Source organism: Octopus bimaculoides, chromosome 7 (genome assembly GCF_001194135.2).
Source record: "Octopus bimaculoides isolate UCB-OBI-ISO-001 chromosome 7, ASM119413v2, whole genome shotgun sequence".
NCBI classification, from domain to species: Eukaryota; Metazoa; Mollusca; class Cephalopoda; order Octopoda; family Octopodidae; genus Octopus; species Octopus bimaculoides.
The window spans coordinates 89,185,918-89,202,128 of NC_068987.1; the positions used below are offsets into that span (position 1 = coordinate 89,185,918).

The 16,211-nt window shown below is 34.9% G+C and overlaps 1 protein-coding gene across 3 annotated transcripts in view; it reads left to right on the forward strand.

Moving 5' to 3' along the window:
• Positions 1–16,211, forward strand: part of LOC106870574 (uncharacterized) — a 107,969-nt gene that overhangs the window by 36,757 nt on the left and 55,001 nt on the right. For all 3 annotated transcript variants that reach the window (XM_014916699.2, XM_014916701.2, XM_014916700.2), the window contains one exon: positions 7,608–8,237. In XM_014916699.2, coding sequence (XP_014772185.1) covers positions 7,608–8,237 — 630 coding nt within the window. The remainder of the gene's footprint in view (positions 1–7,607; positions 8,238–16,211) is intronic.

Below are 16,211 nucleotides of genomic sequence, written 5' to 3' on the forward strand. Positions count from 1 at the left end.
CAGCCAGCTCACCGTCTTATTAAATGATGATGATGATGATGATGATAATAATAAAATAATAATAATGATGATGATAATAATAGTAGTAGTTTTATTTCTTTATTGCCCACAGGGGGCTAAACATAGAGGAGACAAACAAGGACAGACAAGGGGATTAAGTCGATTACATCGACCCCAATGATTATTTAATCGACCCCGAAAGGATGAAAGGCAAAGTCAACCTTGGCGGAATAATAATAATAATAAAAATCGTAGTGTGGTCAGAGTAAGAAAGAGAGTGGATGGGTGAAAGGAGGAGAGGAAGATAACATGTGGTTGGGTAGGTTGTGAGAGTGTGGAGGGAAATGTAGGGAGTGGGAGAGATGTATGGTGGTGGAGGAGAGGTGATCACTGTGGATGGGGAGGAGAGTTTTACATTTTTCTTTTTAGCTTCTATGATTGTCTCAGTCATTTCACTGCTGCCATGCTGGAGCATCACCTTGAAGGATTTCAGTCAAATGAATTGACCCCAGTCATTTTTTTTTTTATGAACCGTTAAGTTACAGGGACATAAACAAACCAACACTGGTTTTCAAAGTAGTAGAGAATGAACACATACACAAAGACTGACACGCATAGATATATCAATACATACATACAAACACACACACACACACACAGAGTTTCCATCTGCCAAATCCATTTACAAAGCTTTGGTCAAACTAGAGCTATAGCAGGAAACAGTTACTCAAGGTGCTATGCTGTGTGTGTGTGTGTTTATTTATATATATATATGCATATGAGTATGTATGTATATATATGTTTATGTATATGTATATGTATATCATCATCATCATATATATATATATATGTGTGTGTGTGTATATATATATATATATATATATATATATATATATATATATATACACACACACACATATACATACATACATGTGGTTGGTAAGCAAGCTACTTACCACACAGCCACTCCTGCGCCTATATATATATATATATATATATATATACATACATACATACACACACACACATATATATAATATATACATATACACATATACACATACGAGGGGTTGCTGAAAAGTTCCAAACATGACATCCCTCAACAGAAGATAGATTGGTATATAAAACTGCTTTCTTCAGTTAATGGGTTATGAAATCTTGAATGGATGTATCTGATTTCCACAATAAAAGAGTTAATATTTAGAGAAAATTTATCATTGTAAAGTGAGTCAAAAGTTGAGAATTACATTGAGGAGAGTAATAAGTAAATTGATGCTGGTGTAGCTGTGAGGTAAGATATTTATTTCTCAGCCACCTGGTTCTGGGTTCAGTCTCTCTGCGTGACACCTTGGGCAAGTGTCATTTTCTATGTGAGTGGATTTGCTAGATGGAATCTGAAAGAAGCTATTATGTGTGTGTGCGTGTGTGTGTGTGCGTGCGTGTGTGTGTGTGTGTGTGTGTGTGTGTGTGTGTGCACCAGTATTGATGTGTTTACATCCTGTAACTTAGAAATTTGGCAAATGTGACCAGTAGAACAAGTACCAGGCTTTAGAAAAAAAGTTTTGGGTGATTCATTTGACAAAAACTTCTTCAAAGTAGTACCCCAGCATGGCCACAGTCTAGTGACTGAAACAAGTAAAAGATAAAAGAAATAATTATTTGAAGTTTTTTCTTAGTTTTACAGTTATAATATTCCCCCAACCTTAGTGTTCCAGCAATGATGTGGCCATTAATTACATTTCATTACATATCATTAAAATTAATAAAATAACAAGAAAAAAATCATAATCTTCAATAAATTAATCCATTTAATCTAAAGCCAGGGATTTTTTAAATTGATGATTTAAAAAAAGAAATTTTATTTAGTTATTGGCTGATTGATTTCTAATATGAAAATGTGTTAATTTTTGCATGATATTATGTTAACTATGATTTTAGAAAATGGAATTTGGTTTTGGAATGATATTGGCTTTTATCTAATCAAGCATGTTAATTTATCAATCTTTCTCTCTCAAATTATTAGTTTACAAGTTAGTAGTAAAAACTCCTGGGAATTCCAGTAATATACAGTGTTCTCATATCATCTTCATTCTTATCATTTTTTTTTTTTTAATAGTTTGGTCTGGAGGAAGGAACTGTGTCCAAGGTCTTCACATTTCCCCCAAAAGACCTGCCAAATAGGCATTGCTTACTGAATCCTCAGTTTGCGTAGTGATTATTATTAGTTTTTAATTTTTTGTCTTTAGATCAACAAATCTCATTAAAATATACGATCTGGCTTTTTGGAATTTTATTGCTTTTAAATTGAATTGCGAAACGTTTGATGAAGCTATTGAATGGATAAATTCTGCTAATGCAACATTTATTGCCTCTAGACTGTTTTAAGATTTTGGTGTTTAATCATTCAATTTTTTCTGTGATTTTTCTCAAAATATACTTTGTGATAAAACAGTAAATTTAAATTTATGGAACACAAATCTTAATCTTGGAAAGTTACCATTTTTTTTTTTTTTCTTTTGCTATAGAATTAAAACCAATATCTTCAGCTGTTTAGTGTTAGAGTTGTGAGGTTTGATTGAAACTGACGTTTTTGACTTTGATTGAATATTAATCACTGTAGAGTTAGATTTAGAGGAGACAGAGATCAATAGATTGGGAGAATTGATTGAGCAACTGACAAATGCTATATAGTGTTTAGTTAGTTGTCCCACTACATTCAGAGTTCAAATCCTGCCAAGGTCGACTTTGCCTTTCATCCTTTTCAGTTTAATAAAATAAAAGTTCCAATCTAATACTGGGGTCAATGTAATCAAGCACCCCCCACCCCCACCCCCCACCCTCGCTACCAAAATAATTGGGTCTAATCCTTACATTAGAATCTGTGAGGATGACATTTCTTTTGGGTCTTTACGTTCTGAGGTCACATATGCCTTTTATCCTCCTGGGGTTGATAAAATAAAGTACCAGTCAAGTACTGGGGTCGATGTAACCAACAAACCTCCTTCTCCCCCTCGTCTTAAAATTGCTGGACTTTTGCCAAAATTTGAAATAATTATGATTATCAAAGATGATTTCAAATCCCATCGAGGTTAACATTGCCATTTATCCTTTTGGAATCAATAAAATATATTATCAATCACGTTCTGGAATCGATATAATCGACTAAACACTGCCCTCAAAATTCCAAGCTTTGTACCTTTAACTAGAAACCGTATTGTGATCCAAGATAAAAGTTTTATATCAAGTTTGTTGAAATTGTCTCCCTTAGATTGTATATCGTCTGAACTGTTCTCCTCCCCCTTCCTCCCTTAAATCAGTGATTGTAAACATGTTGTTTCTCCTTGTTTCGTTTAGTTATTGTTTCTTTTTTTTTTTTGTTCTTGTTTAAATGTAAATAATATTGACTTCTTAGTTTGTTGTAAACAATACAAGTGAACTGATAATTACCAATTGTTTGTTTACAGTGTTCCTGTATATTAACAGCATCATTATAATTGTCATTGGTTAATGCATTGTATGTTTCCTAAACAGTATATCCACTAAAAATGTTTGTTTTTCCTTTTCTAAATTTTCCTTCTTGTTGTTGTTGTTGTTGTTGTTTATGATAATGATGATGATGATGGTGATGGTGATGATGATGTTATGTTAGTTACTTATTTCTGCTTCTGCAGTGTTTGTTCCCTAACTTCAACTTTCAGAAATCTTATACTAAAATACAGATCTCATGAGAAAAATTGATATGTATTAAGCGTTGCCTTCATTGAATTCTGACATTGTGTGTGTGTGTGTGCGTGTGAGCGTGTGTGCGTGCGTGCGTGTGTACATATGTATGTATTTTTTAAAATTTGCAAAACAAGATGGAAGGAACAGGTTTTGATCACTAAACACAACAATTGTTTCTGTGCATTGGTAACAGCAGTTAGTTGCTGAACTTTCCATATCATACTATTAAATAAACGTTCTGTAAAAAATATGATTCAGCAGCTCTGTACCAGCACATCATCAGGTGTGTGTGTGTGTATTTATATATATATACAGGGTGCAATGGGTAAACTGTCACCATTTTAGATTTTTAATTTCGTGCATGTACATTGTTTGTTTTTGATTTTGTTGACTACAAACTATAGTAGGGTCAGTTGGGCACCATCTGTGAGAAAAACAGCACCATGATACAATTCACTCTGACAGAAATTTGGAAACAGTATGCTGTAATGCTTGGCATTTGCACCGGAACCTTCAATACAAACATTTCAGAGTGTTTGGGTGTCAATCTGAGGACATGTATGAAGAATGATGAAAATCAAACATCTAGTCAGCTTCATGGTGTTTGGAGTGATCACTAGTGATGGCAATGTTATGCCTCCGTTCATCTTTCCACACAGCCTCAGACTCAACACGGAGGCCTACATCAAGTGCCTGGAGGAGGTGGTGCTGCCCTGGGTCAAGAGGGTGGCTGCTGGAAGACCCTATGTCTGGCAACAGGACTCTGCACCATGCCACACAAGCAGAACCCAGTCATGGCTGTCAGACAATTTCTGAAACCACAAACTCCCCAGACTGCAATCCCCTTCATTATTATGTGTACGGCGCAGTTCAGTGAGAGACCAACAAAACTTGTAACACCAAAGATGAACTGATGGCAAGGATTATGGCAACATTCACCAACTTCAACAAAGAGATTGTCCAGAAGACTTGCAGGAGATTCTGAAGTCGTCTGGAGGCCATGGTTGAAGCCAATGGCGATTTTATTGAATAAATTTACTCTTTAGTATTTGAAGATATTTTTATGTAATTTTGGTAAATATATCTGTTAAAATGAGATATCAGTGTTATTTTCATTTTTGCATAATTTAGACGACAGTTTATTCACTGCACCCTGGATATATTAATGCACATATGTATGTGTATATAAATTATATTTGTTATTGGTTTGATATAATAATTGTTGTTTTTTTTTTATTTTGCGAATTCTATTGAAATTAATCATTTTAGCACTGTTTTAACAATTGATAAAATTCAGGTTGTAAAAAAATATATTATGAAATATAAAAGCATAAATATATAATGAAATTTGGAAGTTTCCTTATTTTTACCTGAAGCCATCCAATCCATGCCAGCATGGAAAGCAGATGTTAAAAATGATGACGAAAGTTTCTGATGTATTAAATGAAGTATTTTAACATAACTACAAGATGATGGCTACGGATCATTTTACATTATAAAAATCCCTCCACATTTAAAGGACAAATATATTTGTAATTTCTATACCCCCCCCCCCAAAAAAAAAGAAATTATTCTTGACCACAGAAAATTATCATAATTTAGTGGGGTTTTTTCCCAAGATCTTATTTTCAATAATGGTTTCTAAATATGTTGACTAACAAAACCTAATTCCTTGTTCTGACTTGTAACTAATTACATTTAAACGTTTATATATTAAAATAGCTATCTACTTATCATACTTGATGTATGTACACCATTGATAGGCCAGTTACTACAGTATTCATCCTGGGATAACATCTCTTATAGATGTGCTATGTTAAAAATGCAATGAATATTGGAGGGGGTTAATAAAGACCAGCAACAATGTCAGATGCATTTGGGGGTTTTTTTTTGAAGGGAGATGCTTTTTCAAAGATGTACCGGCAACCACATGTTACAATATTTATTATTTTTAACACAACACATCCATACGAGATATCTCAGGATAAATACTACAGTAACTGGCCTATCGAAGGTGTATATACATCAAGTGCAGTACATAGATAGTTATTTTAATTCATTACTGACTCATTTGCATCCATGCAGATTTATATATTGTTTCCACATTTTGGTAAGCTGATTAGTATTTTATTTCTATATTTTATATTTCGTTACAGAAATCGAAAATTAAAAATCAAATCACAATCAAAAATGGAAATGGTAGTTGTGGCCGATGCCAGTGCTGCCTGACTGCCTCTCGTGCCGGTGACACGCAATAAGCACCATTCATGCGTGGGTCGTTGCCAGTGCCACTTGACTGGTCCCCTGTGCCAGTTGTTGCATGTAAAAAGCACCATCTGAACGTGGCCGATACCAGTGCCACTTGATTGGTTCCCATGCTGGTGGCATGTAAAAATCACCCACTACACTCTCAGAGTGGTTGGATTTAGGAAGGGCATCCAGCTGTAGAAACATTGCCAGATTAGATTGCAGCCTGGTGCAGCCTCCTGGCTTGCAAGTCTCCAGTCAACCCCTCCAACCCATGCCAGCATGGAAAACGGACGTTAAATGATGATGATGATGGAGTATATTCAATTCATTCATCCACTTTTGACAATTTTACACATCATTAATCATTACACAACTTTAAATGAATTAATAAAAGAGCTTCTATGTGACTGCTCAAACTTGCTAGATATAGCAGCCTAATTTCCCTCAAATCACGTCCTGTTATCTTAAAAAATGTAAGGGGACATTGAATAATCTAGTTACATTAGGCATACATGTATGTCTAAATAAAAGAAGAGGAGGCCAAAACTGGAAACCCTTTGATTGAAAATCTGTTCAATCAGGGCTAAGTTGTGGAGCTAACCCTCTCATTAGGGAACTGGAAAGTTGAACCAGCTGTTTTTTTTTTTTATTGTATAAAATTCAGTGCCTCAAATTTCTTAGTTCAAACGTTGAACATAGTCACACTTTGTCTTTCAACATTTTGTTATCATCATCATCATCATCATCATCATCATCATTATCATCATCATCATCAACATCATCATCATCATCATCATCATCGTTTAACATCCGTTTTCCATGCTAGCATGGGTTGGGCGATTTGACTGAGGTCTGGCGAACCAGATGGCTACACCAGGCTCCAATCTGATCTGGCAGAGTTTCTACAGCTGGATGCCCTTCCTAACACCAACCACTCCGAGAGTGTAGTGGGTGCTTTTATGTGCCACCAGCACGAGGGCCAGTCACGCGGTACTGGCAACAGCCACGCTCAAAATGGTGTATTTTACGTGCCACCTGCACAGGAACCAGTCCAGTGGCATTGGCAATGATCTCACTCGAATTTCTTTTCAGTGTTAGTTAAATAAATTAACCATAACTTCAATCAAATTGCTAATGCAGTGACAACCTTTACTCATTCTACAACCCAAAATACTGGAATGCCCTCACTTGGTTTATACACCAAGACATCACACCAAATACCTTTTATTCTGACATGCTCACTCATTTTTCTTTAAAAAAAACAATGTCTATGCTTTGATTTATATTGCATCTTAATCTGCTACATTTATAACTAAACACTCATAGTTTTATACATGTTATTGATTTATTCTCTCAAATTGATATTATTGATTGCACAAGATGTTTCCTTAGAAAGTTGGTCAAATACAATCACCATCCCTCATAGAGAACTACTTTTATATCATTAAATTTATTTAATTTTACTTCATTTCATTGATTTATTTATTCCTTTTAAGCTTATTTTAAAGTTAGGTCCTGAAAAAGTTGAAGTTTTTTTCTTTATATTTTTTTTACCTGATTATTCATGTTTGTTTTTGTTTTTGTGTTTTATTTGACTTTCCTCAGTACTGTATTTCAACCGTTGCTTCTTTCAGTGGTAATGTGGTGGCTGTTTCACTCAGCGAAGATGAAGAAGATGAAGATGATGACCTTTATGACAGTGAGACTCTGAAGCCAGGCATGAGCCAGCAGTATTGTTTTAGTACTGCATCTGCTTCTATGACTCTACCTGTAAAACATTCTAGCCAAACTTCTTTAAATAATGGTTGTGACACTAATTTACTAAAAAATGAACATTCCCTGTTGCCAATGAATAATGGAGGTCCCCCCTCTTCATTGTCTCGGACAACAATCCCTTCCCCAAATAATCATTCTGAAACATCATCAACTCTAAATCATTCACCAATTGGCCATAGAACATTAACATCACCAGACACACACAACACAATATCTTCATCAAAGAAAAATAATTCATTATCATTTCCAATACGGAAAAGCTATAGTTTTTCACCAAATGGACATCGTTCTATATATTCTACCGCAGCTTTTCAAACATTGCCTGTACCGTCGGATTTTGGCTATCATTCATCACAAGATACATTTGGAACTTTAACATCTTCTGTGAGTGTAGGAACACTCACTTCACCCATCAGTTATGCAAATTTATCCAAAATATTTGAAAATTCCTCAACTCATTCATTAAAGCAAACAGATGGCACTTGCAGGTTAGTTGTTTCCAATTTATTTCAATTTTTCACGTTTTCACACTTGATTCATTTTCTAATTGAAGTTGGTACAAAAAATAGAGAATTTTAATGAGGCACATTTAGCACATCTTCTTCATATCTAGCATATTTGTAATCTTTAATGACCCTTGAAGTCATTAAACCAATTTGCACCCAGTATTGACAGTTTTTTTTCTGTTCTTTATGAAAATTAGTCAATATATATATATACATTGATTACATATTTCCACATTGTTTTAAATATTATTTAGGAAACAAAAATAACAGTTTATTGTGTAAAGATATGATTAAGATGAACTGAAAGAAGACTTTCTTCTTTAATTAAATGAAGTAAATTAAAATGAAAAAGGAAAAAGTTTGTAAATACTTACAATTTAAAATATTTTACAGACAATATTTTTATTACGTTTAGGCGGTGAGCTGGCAGAAACGTTAGCATGCTGGGCGAAATGCTTAGTGGTATTTCATCTATTGTTATGTTCTGAGTTCGAATTCCGCTGAAGTCGACTTTGCCTTTCATCCTTTCAGGGTCGATTAAATAAGTACCAGTTATGCACTGGGGTTGATGTAATCGACTTAATCCCCTTTTCTGTCCTTGTTTGTCCCCTCTATGTTAATCCTCCTGTGAGCAATAAAGAAATGAATATTTTTATTATGTTATACTAAAAAACAAAACAAAAAATTGTGAAGTTACATGGCCCAGTGATTAGGATGTTGCACTCATGAAAGTTAGATTATGAGTTCAATTCCTGGAGCAGGTGTTATGTTGTGTTCTTGAGCAAAACACTTCATTTCACATTGCTCTGCAGGTGGGAGAGTGGTAGAATTGTTGGCACATTGGCAGGGATGCTTTATTGCATATCTTCTGGCTCCCTACTTTCTGAGTTCAAATCTCACCTGCCTGCAGATGGCAATGGGAAACCACTCTAATATTCATCCCAAGCTTAGTCATGGTTGCCAAAGGTCTAGTAATCTACTCAATGGTAGCAGAGGAGGAGAGTATGTGTTGGAGAGGGTTCACAGGCATAGAACCTACCCAAGGGCAGATCACTGCTAGACTGGACTATAAAGTGATCTAATCATAGATTTTCTTAAGAAAGAGTTAACGTCATTTCAGGTAAAAATTAGTTATGTTGTGAAAATCTGGTATCTATTGATAAGATGTTACTTTATAGTTATATAGCAATATCTTGTATTTCATTAAAATTTTAGTTCCCTGTTTGTAAGACAGTTGGAATTTATTCATATTTATACATTTCAGTATTCATATCTTTGTATTTATCTACTACATATGTGGGAAATTCTGTCTGTGGGTGTGTTTGTGGAGTTGTTAGCTAACTCCTCCTACATCGTTTTATCAATTTTGATGAAACTTGACACGTGAGTAGAACTCATGTCTGGAAACCTCGTGGCATACTCAAATTGTTGAAAAAAAATCGATAATAGGGCCCCTGAACGGGATCCTTATATACATCTAATATATTACATTTTAACAGCCAAGGGAAATAACCCATTCGCCCAGATTTTAACAGTCAAGGGACATAACTCATTCATTTTCCTAAATTATTTGGTATAAATCAAATTGAGTTTGCTTATTTTTTAGTATTTGAACTGTTAGAGATATTTTCGCAATTTATCCACTACAACCATTAAACAAGTAAATAGTATTTTCCTAAACAATAGATTCACTTATTTCGGTTGGTGACTTATTCACAAATATACCAACACTAGTGCCACTGAGGGTAATATGCAAATATGTATTTTTGTAATACAGTTATATATTTAAGAGATGAGGAATTATGTACATTATTTACATTGGACGTATATTTGTCCTCATCTTGTTTGTTATTAACACAATGTTTCAGCTGATGTATTCTCCAGCCTTTACCAGGTGTCTTGGGGAAATTTCGAACCTGGGTCCTCATTCCTGAGGTATCTTTTGATATTATCATAATTATTATTATTATTCAGGTCACTGCTTGGAATCGAACTCAGAATTTGGGGGTTAGTAGCCCGCGCTCTTAACCACTATGCCATATGCCCATGGGCAATTATGGAGTGAATTTTAGGGCTTATAAATCTAATATTCTCCTATCCTTCCTTAATACCGGTTCCCATATGCTGTTCATATCTGCACTCAGTCTGCTTAGGAGGTTGTTATGTCCTAGCATATGTGCTGCTTCTTTTAGTTTTCCTATTTTCCATTGGTGTTCTCTGTCTATTATTTTAACTTCATCCCACAGGGGGAGGTGTCTCGATTTTTCCATACATGATCAGCTATACCCGATTTATCAATTACTCCTTGTGTCACAGCTTTGCAATGTTCGTCTACTCTTATTTTATAAGCCCTAAAATTCACTTCATAATTGCCCACAGGCATATCACATAGTGGTTAAGAGCACGGGCTACTAACCCCAAGATTCTAAGTTCGATTCCAAGCAGTAACAACAACAACAGGTTCGAAATTTCCCCAAGACACCTGATGAAGGCTGGAGGGTATATCAGCCGAAATGTTAACAACAAACAAGATGAGGACAAATATCCGTCAAATGTAAATAATGTAAATATGTATTCTTGTATTTCCTCATGTTTCTGTCATTGTTCTACAGACAGCCAAGACAATAGGATATTAACGATCAATGAAATTCCTAGATTAATTTTATTTTTATTTTCTATACATCTAAGAAAGTGGACATTTTGCTCTCAAAGCATCAAAAATTGTTTAGAGACTTAAAGTTTAACTTCACTTGATCTCCAGTTAATATATCATTTCATAATGTTATCTATAATCTAGGGCTAATCTCTTTACTCCTCTGTTTAATTTAATATTAATGTTTTATATTCTGTGTGTGAGCTTAGACAACTACAATTTTATCATAATGTTCATAGAATTTCTTCTACATATGACATATTTCTCATAGGGCATGTTATTTAAAGAGAGTTCCTACCATATTTTTAGCTTGATGTTAGCTGTGGACCATGTATGTCAACTATCCCATCTATCCAGCCTCTAAAATATACTGATTTTAAGATACATATTTTTAATCTTGTTCACACAGCTGGACAGGTCTGCCATTTATTGAATGACACATTACCAGTTTTTAATATTTCAGTTTAGTGAGCAGGAGATGTGTGCAGATAAAAAATTTCTTGGGAAGAAACATGAAACTACGTCTTATGTAAAATTTAGACGATGAGATTGAATAAAAGACAAAGATTATAACAACATTAGAAAATAAGTGGATTGAGAAGCAGTGGATAGAATGATAGGACAAATTTTAATTATCTCTATTTTTATCTGATAACATCTATGACAGTGTATTCCAAGCTAAAAGGTGGCAAGCTGGTAGGAATGTTAGCACGCCGGGCAAAATGCTTAGTGGTATTTCGTCAGTCTTTACATTCTGAGTTCAAATTCCACCGAGATCGACTTCTGATATATCCTCCAGCCTTCACCAGGTGTCTTGGGGAAATTTAAAACCTTGGTTTTCATTCCTAAGGTATTTTTTGATTTTATTATTAATATCATTATTCAGGTCACTGCATGGAATCAAACTCGGAATCTTGGGGTTAGTAGCCCGCACTCTTAACCACTATGCCATATTTCCGTGGGCAATTATGGAGTGAATTTTAGGGCTTATGAATCTAATATTTTCCTATCCTTCCTTAATACCCCCGAGGTCGACTTCCCCTTCCATCCTTTTGAGGTTGATAAATCAAGTACCAGTTGTGTACTGGAGTTGATCTAATCGAACGGCCCCCTCCCCCAAAATTTCAGGCCGTGTGCCTAGAGTAGAAAAGAGTATATTCCAAGCTAAATTTTAATTCACTTCAAAGACATTATTTTTTTTTAAATGTCAGAAACTTTATTTTTTTCCTCTTCATGCTCTTCATCAAAAGAAGATACAGTGAAATCAAAGTTATTTCTTCATCAATGTAACATTTTATTGAAACAAAATATTACAAAATAGTATTAACAAGCAATGCTGTATAAAGGAGTTTGCTTTGCAACTATGAGGTTTACAATTTGATCTCACTGCGAGGCACCTTGAGCAAAATACCTCAAACTGATATCTTGACAAAATGAAATTTGGGAGCGGAAACTGTAAAGAAGCCTGTTGTGTGTGTGTTTTGGGTGGGTGTGCACATGCATCTAAACACTGGGGATTTTTATTCATAAAGGGACATAACTCTGTAGGTGAACCTAGTAATTTGAATATGCAGAGATAAAAATGAGAATTGGATTAAGTGGTGTTGTTGATAAAAGTTAACTAAAAACCCTTGGAAGCAGTGCCCTAAAATGGTCGCAGTCCAATGACTGAAACCGGTATAAGAATAAATTAATAGAAGTGTTAAAGCTTTTCTTGAAAATGAAAACTTTACCTAGTTTTCTCTCACATTGGTAATAATTGCATGTTTTAAAGCCCTTGCCCCCTTCTCTCTATGTATGTGTGTGTATGCCTGTGTGTCTATGTATGTCTGTGTATGTATGTGTGTGTGTATGTATGTATGTGTGTACGTATACATGTATGTATGTATGTGTGTATGTATGCATGCATGCAAGTGTGTATATGTGTGTGTGTATATATGTATGTGTGTATGGATGGATGAATACATGCATGCGTTGTATGTATGTCATAAGCTTCATCATTCTCAAAAAATAATTTGTTTCCATGGCATTTCAGAATAGTTTCTTCTATAAATTATGAATGAAGGATTCCTGGTTGGCTTTTATTTTCTGAAGCACTCGTGGCATCATTCAGAATCTCTGAGATTGGTGCTGGGAGGGGGTGGGGTTAACAAAGTTATTCTCAGGCTGGGGGAGATTGGGTTCAAATGCTTGCAACAGAGTGAACTCTGCTAAACGCACCCAAGGACTAGTCAATGGTGTTAAACTAGATGGTAGATTAAATCTACCATCACTAGCATAGCTGGAGTGTGTGCCACCCAGGGTGGCTCTTCTGTTTGCTGCCCCCCCCCGACCCCACAAAAAACACATATTGCCTACAGCAGACCCAAAAGTGGTGCCCTTTTACAAGTACCTCCTAGAGTGGATCGCCCTAGATAGAGCACCCAGGGTGGACTACCCGGAGTGGACTGACATTGTTTTATGAAAGGCAGCAAACTGGCAGAAGTCTTAGTGTGCGGCACCAAATGCTTGGTGGTAATAATACTTCAAGCTCAATATGTCCTGAGTTCAAATCTTGCTAAGGTCAGCTTTGCTTTTCTTCTCTTCAGAGTTGATAAAATAAACTACAAGTGAAGTACTGAGGATGATGTAACTCCATTGTGTCACCACATTTCTCCAGAATTGATTTAGGGAAGTTTTCACAGTGCAAAGTTGGATTATACAATTAGTTGAAAGTTAAAGTATCAGAAGAGGATGCAACAGCCTACCTGCTTGCTTTATTAGAAAATAGAATATAAATATTTCCATTCCTTCTCTCAGCAGAGAGGTCCTTACCTTGCAAACTTGCAGGTGCTGGTGTCACATAGAAAAGCACCCATACTGGTGCCATGTAAAAAGCATTTGAGCGATCTTACGTTGCCAGTTCCAAAGCTGTCACTAAAACCACGTGTGTTTATTTACATCACATCGGCCTTTTCCATAAAAGGGTTTTAGGGTTAGGGTTAGGGGATTAAGTGACAGCTTTGGAACTGGTAACGTAAGATCGCCAGCATTTGTATTGGTGCCACATGAAAAAGCACTCATGCTGGTGCCACATATAAGGCACCCAGTATACTTTGTGAAATGGTTGGTGTAAGGAAAGGTATCCAGTCATAGAAACTGCCAAAACAGACAACTGGAGCCTGGTGCAGCCCTCCAGCTTGCCGGCTCCTGTCAAACCGTCCGACCCATGCCAGCATGGAAAACGGATGTTAAATGATAATGATGATGATGATGACTTCATAACAGGATTAGTTTTAATTATTTGCAATAATGAGAACTTATTTAAATACAGTTTCGAGGAAACTATTTATTATAAGGCGGGAGATTGCTTTAATTTTTATTGATTTTTTAATTATTATTTAAACTTACTTTCTAAACAATATATAAATTTATGTATCAAGAAAAAAAAATTTGATAGAGTAAAATGAAAAAAAAAAAGTAGTAACTTGTATAACATGAGATTTGATAATTTAGCTTCGTTTGATGATTCCTCTGCTAAGAGTCTTAAACCTGAAGTGCCATATCGTTTTATAATGAGACATAATGGTTCTTAGGAAATATTATTACGTGTCCTGAAATGATGTCGAGAGGATGACGTCTCTTGGGGAAAAACAAATGACACGATAAGAGCCCAGAGTTATTTGCCCTTGATCGGAATAACTATCCAATCATGGTAAACACATGGAACTCACTATTTTCTAGTCATCAGCGCGTGCGGTTTGGCGGAGGTGGTGCAGTCGGTATATATAAAAGCAGCCGTTATTACGGATAAAAAGGCGCACGGTTCATGAGTCATGACTTCCACAGTTCTACCAGCCACCGGATCTACTCCTGTACTAGCCACATCTAATAATATTATTCATAATAATAATAGTAATAGCTTAAACCGAGACATGATGTTAACGTAAGCTTCTCTTATTTCTTAATTTCATTTCAATGTCCATTGTTCACCTTTGTTTTATTTATTTATTTCCCCTCTAAACTCTATTGTCTTCTGATATAAACCGATAATTTCAGTCTGCAAAGAAATTATTCCGAATCTGTTGGCACCGAATTCCAACCAAACTCAGCATTTTAACTTATAGCTATAATTTAAGCTTATATTTAAAACAAATTACTTTGTTTATGCTTTATTGATGAATTTCTAAAAAAAAAAAAAAATGAATTACCAAAGACTGCGCTGCTATAAATGTTTCGTTTCCAATTGTTGCGAGAGTGAATTAATTCGAAAATGAATGAAAACAAATTTTCTTTTGTTTATGAAACGATGTGACCTGTTATTTATTGACTTTTATAAGAAATACATACTTTCTGTTTTGAATACCCGGTGTAATTTATAATTAAAACGTTTGTTATCTTAGCAAAACGACTAAAATCTCGACCTAAGAATTTATATTGGAATGAAGACAGTACTCGTTTTCCGGTTAACTACAAGCATCTCGTGCCAACGACTTCCGAAAATTCACCAACTTATTGTTGCTTTGATAATTCCTGCTGCTAATCCTGAATGTGGTGGTGTCAGTGACGGTCGCTGCTGACTCAACTCGCACTTAGAAAGCGATCGATAATAGCTTCCCTTCTTACAACTTCTGTCTGAATCTAGGAAAATATTACAACTCATGCTGAAATAATTTTCTGTGGAAATTATCTGAACATTTGGTCTGCAGTTAGGAATTTAGTATCTATAGTTATGGGATAGGGTAAACCATACAATGCAAATGGTTAACTTAAATAAAAGGATCAATAATATATAGCTGGACAATTTACTTGCAATCTTAAGATTATATATACATAAAAAAAATGAATGAACCTGAGACTTCGTATTTTCTTTCCCAATTGCACATTTTAAGAGAGTCGGCCTTTATTTATGTAGATTTATAATAAGGATGCTAGGTAACAGCTTTTTAAGTGTAGTTTTAATAATTACCATTACCATTCTTCCATATTGGTTTCGACTCCTTTTGTGATTTTTTTTTTTTTTTTAATGTTTGAAATAGTTTCAGTCATGTTGTTTGTCATCAATAATTCTACAGACACACACACATACAGTCTCTCTCTCTCTCTCTCTCCTAATAAATTTATGTTTGGAAACAGCTTCATGTGATTTAATTTAAACTTTTCTAAGATTTCTATTTGAGGATTTGTTCTCAATCTGTTATAAAATTAAGAAATACGTAAATGTCTATGAATAACTTTTATTTCCTAAATAATGTTTTATCAGTATTATCAGGAGGTTTAAAAAAAAATTAATTTTGATATTTCTTATCTAATCTTTAAAATTT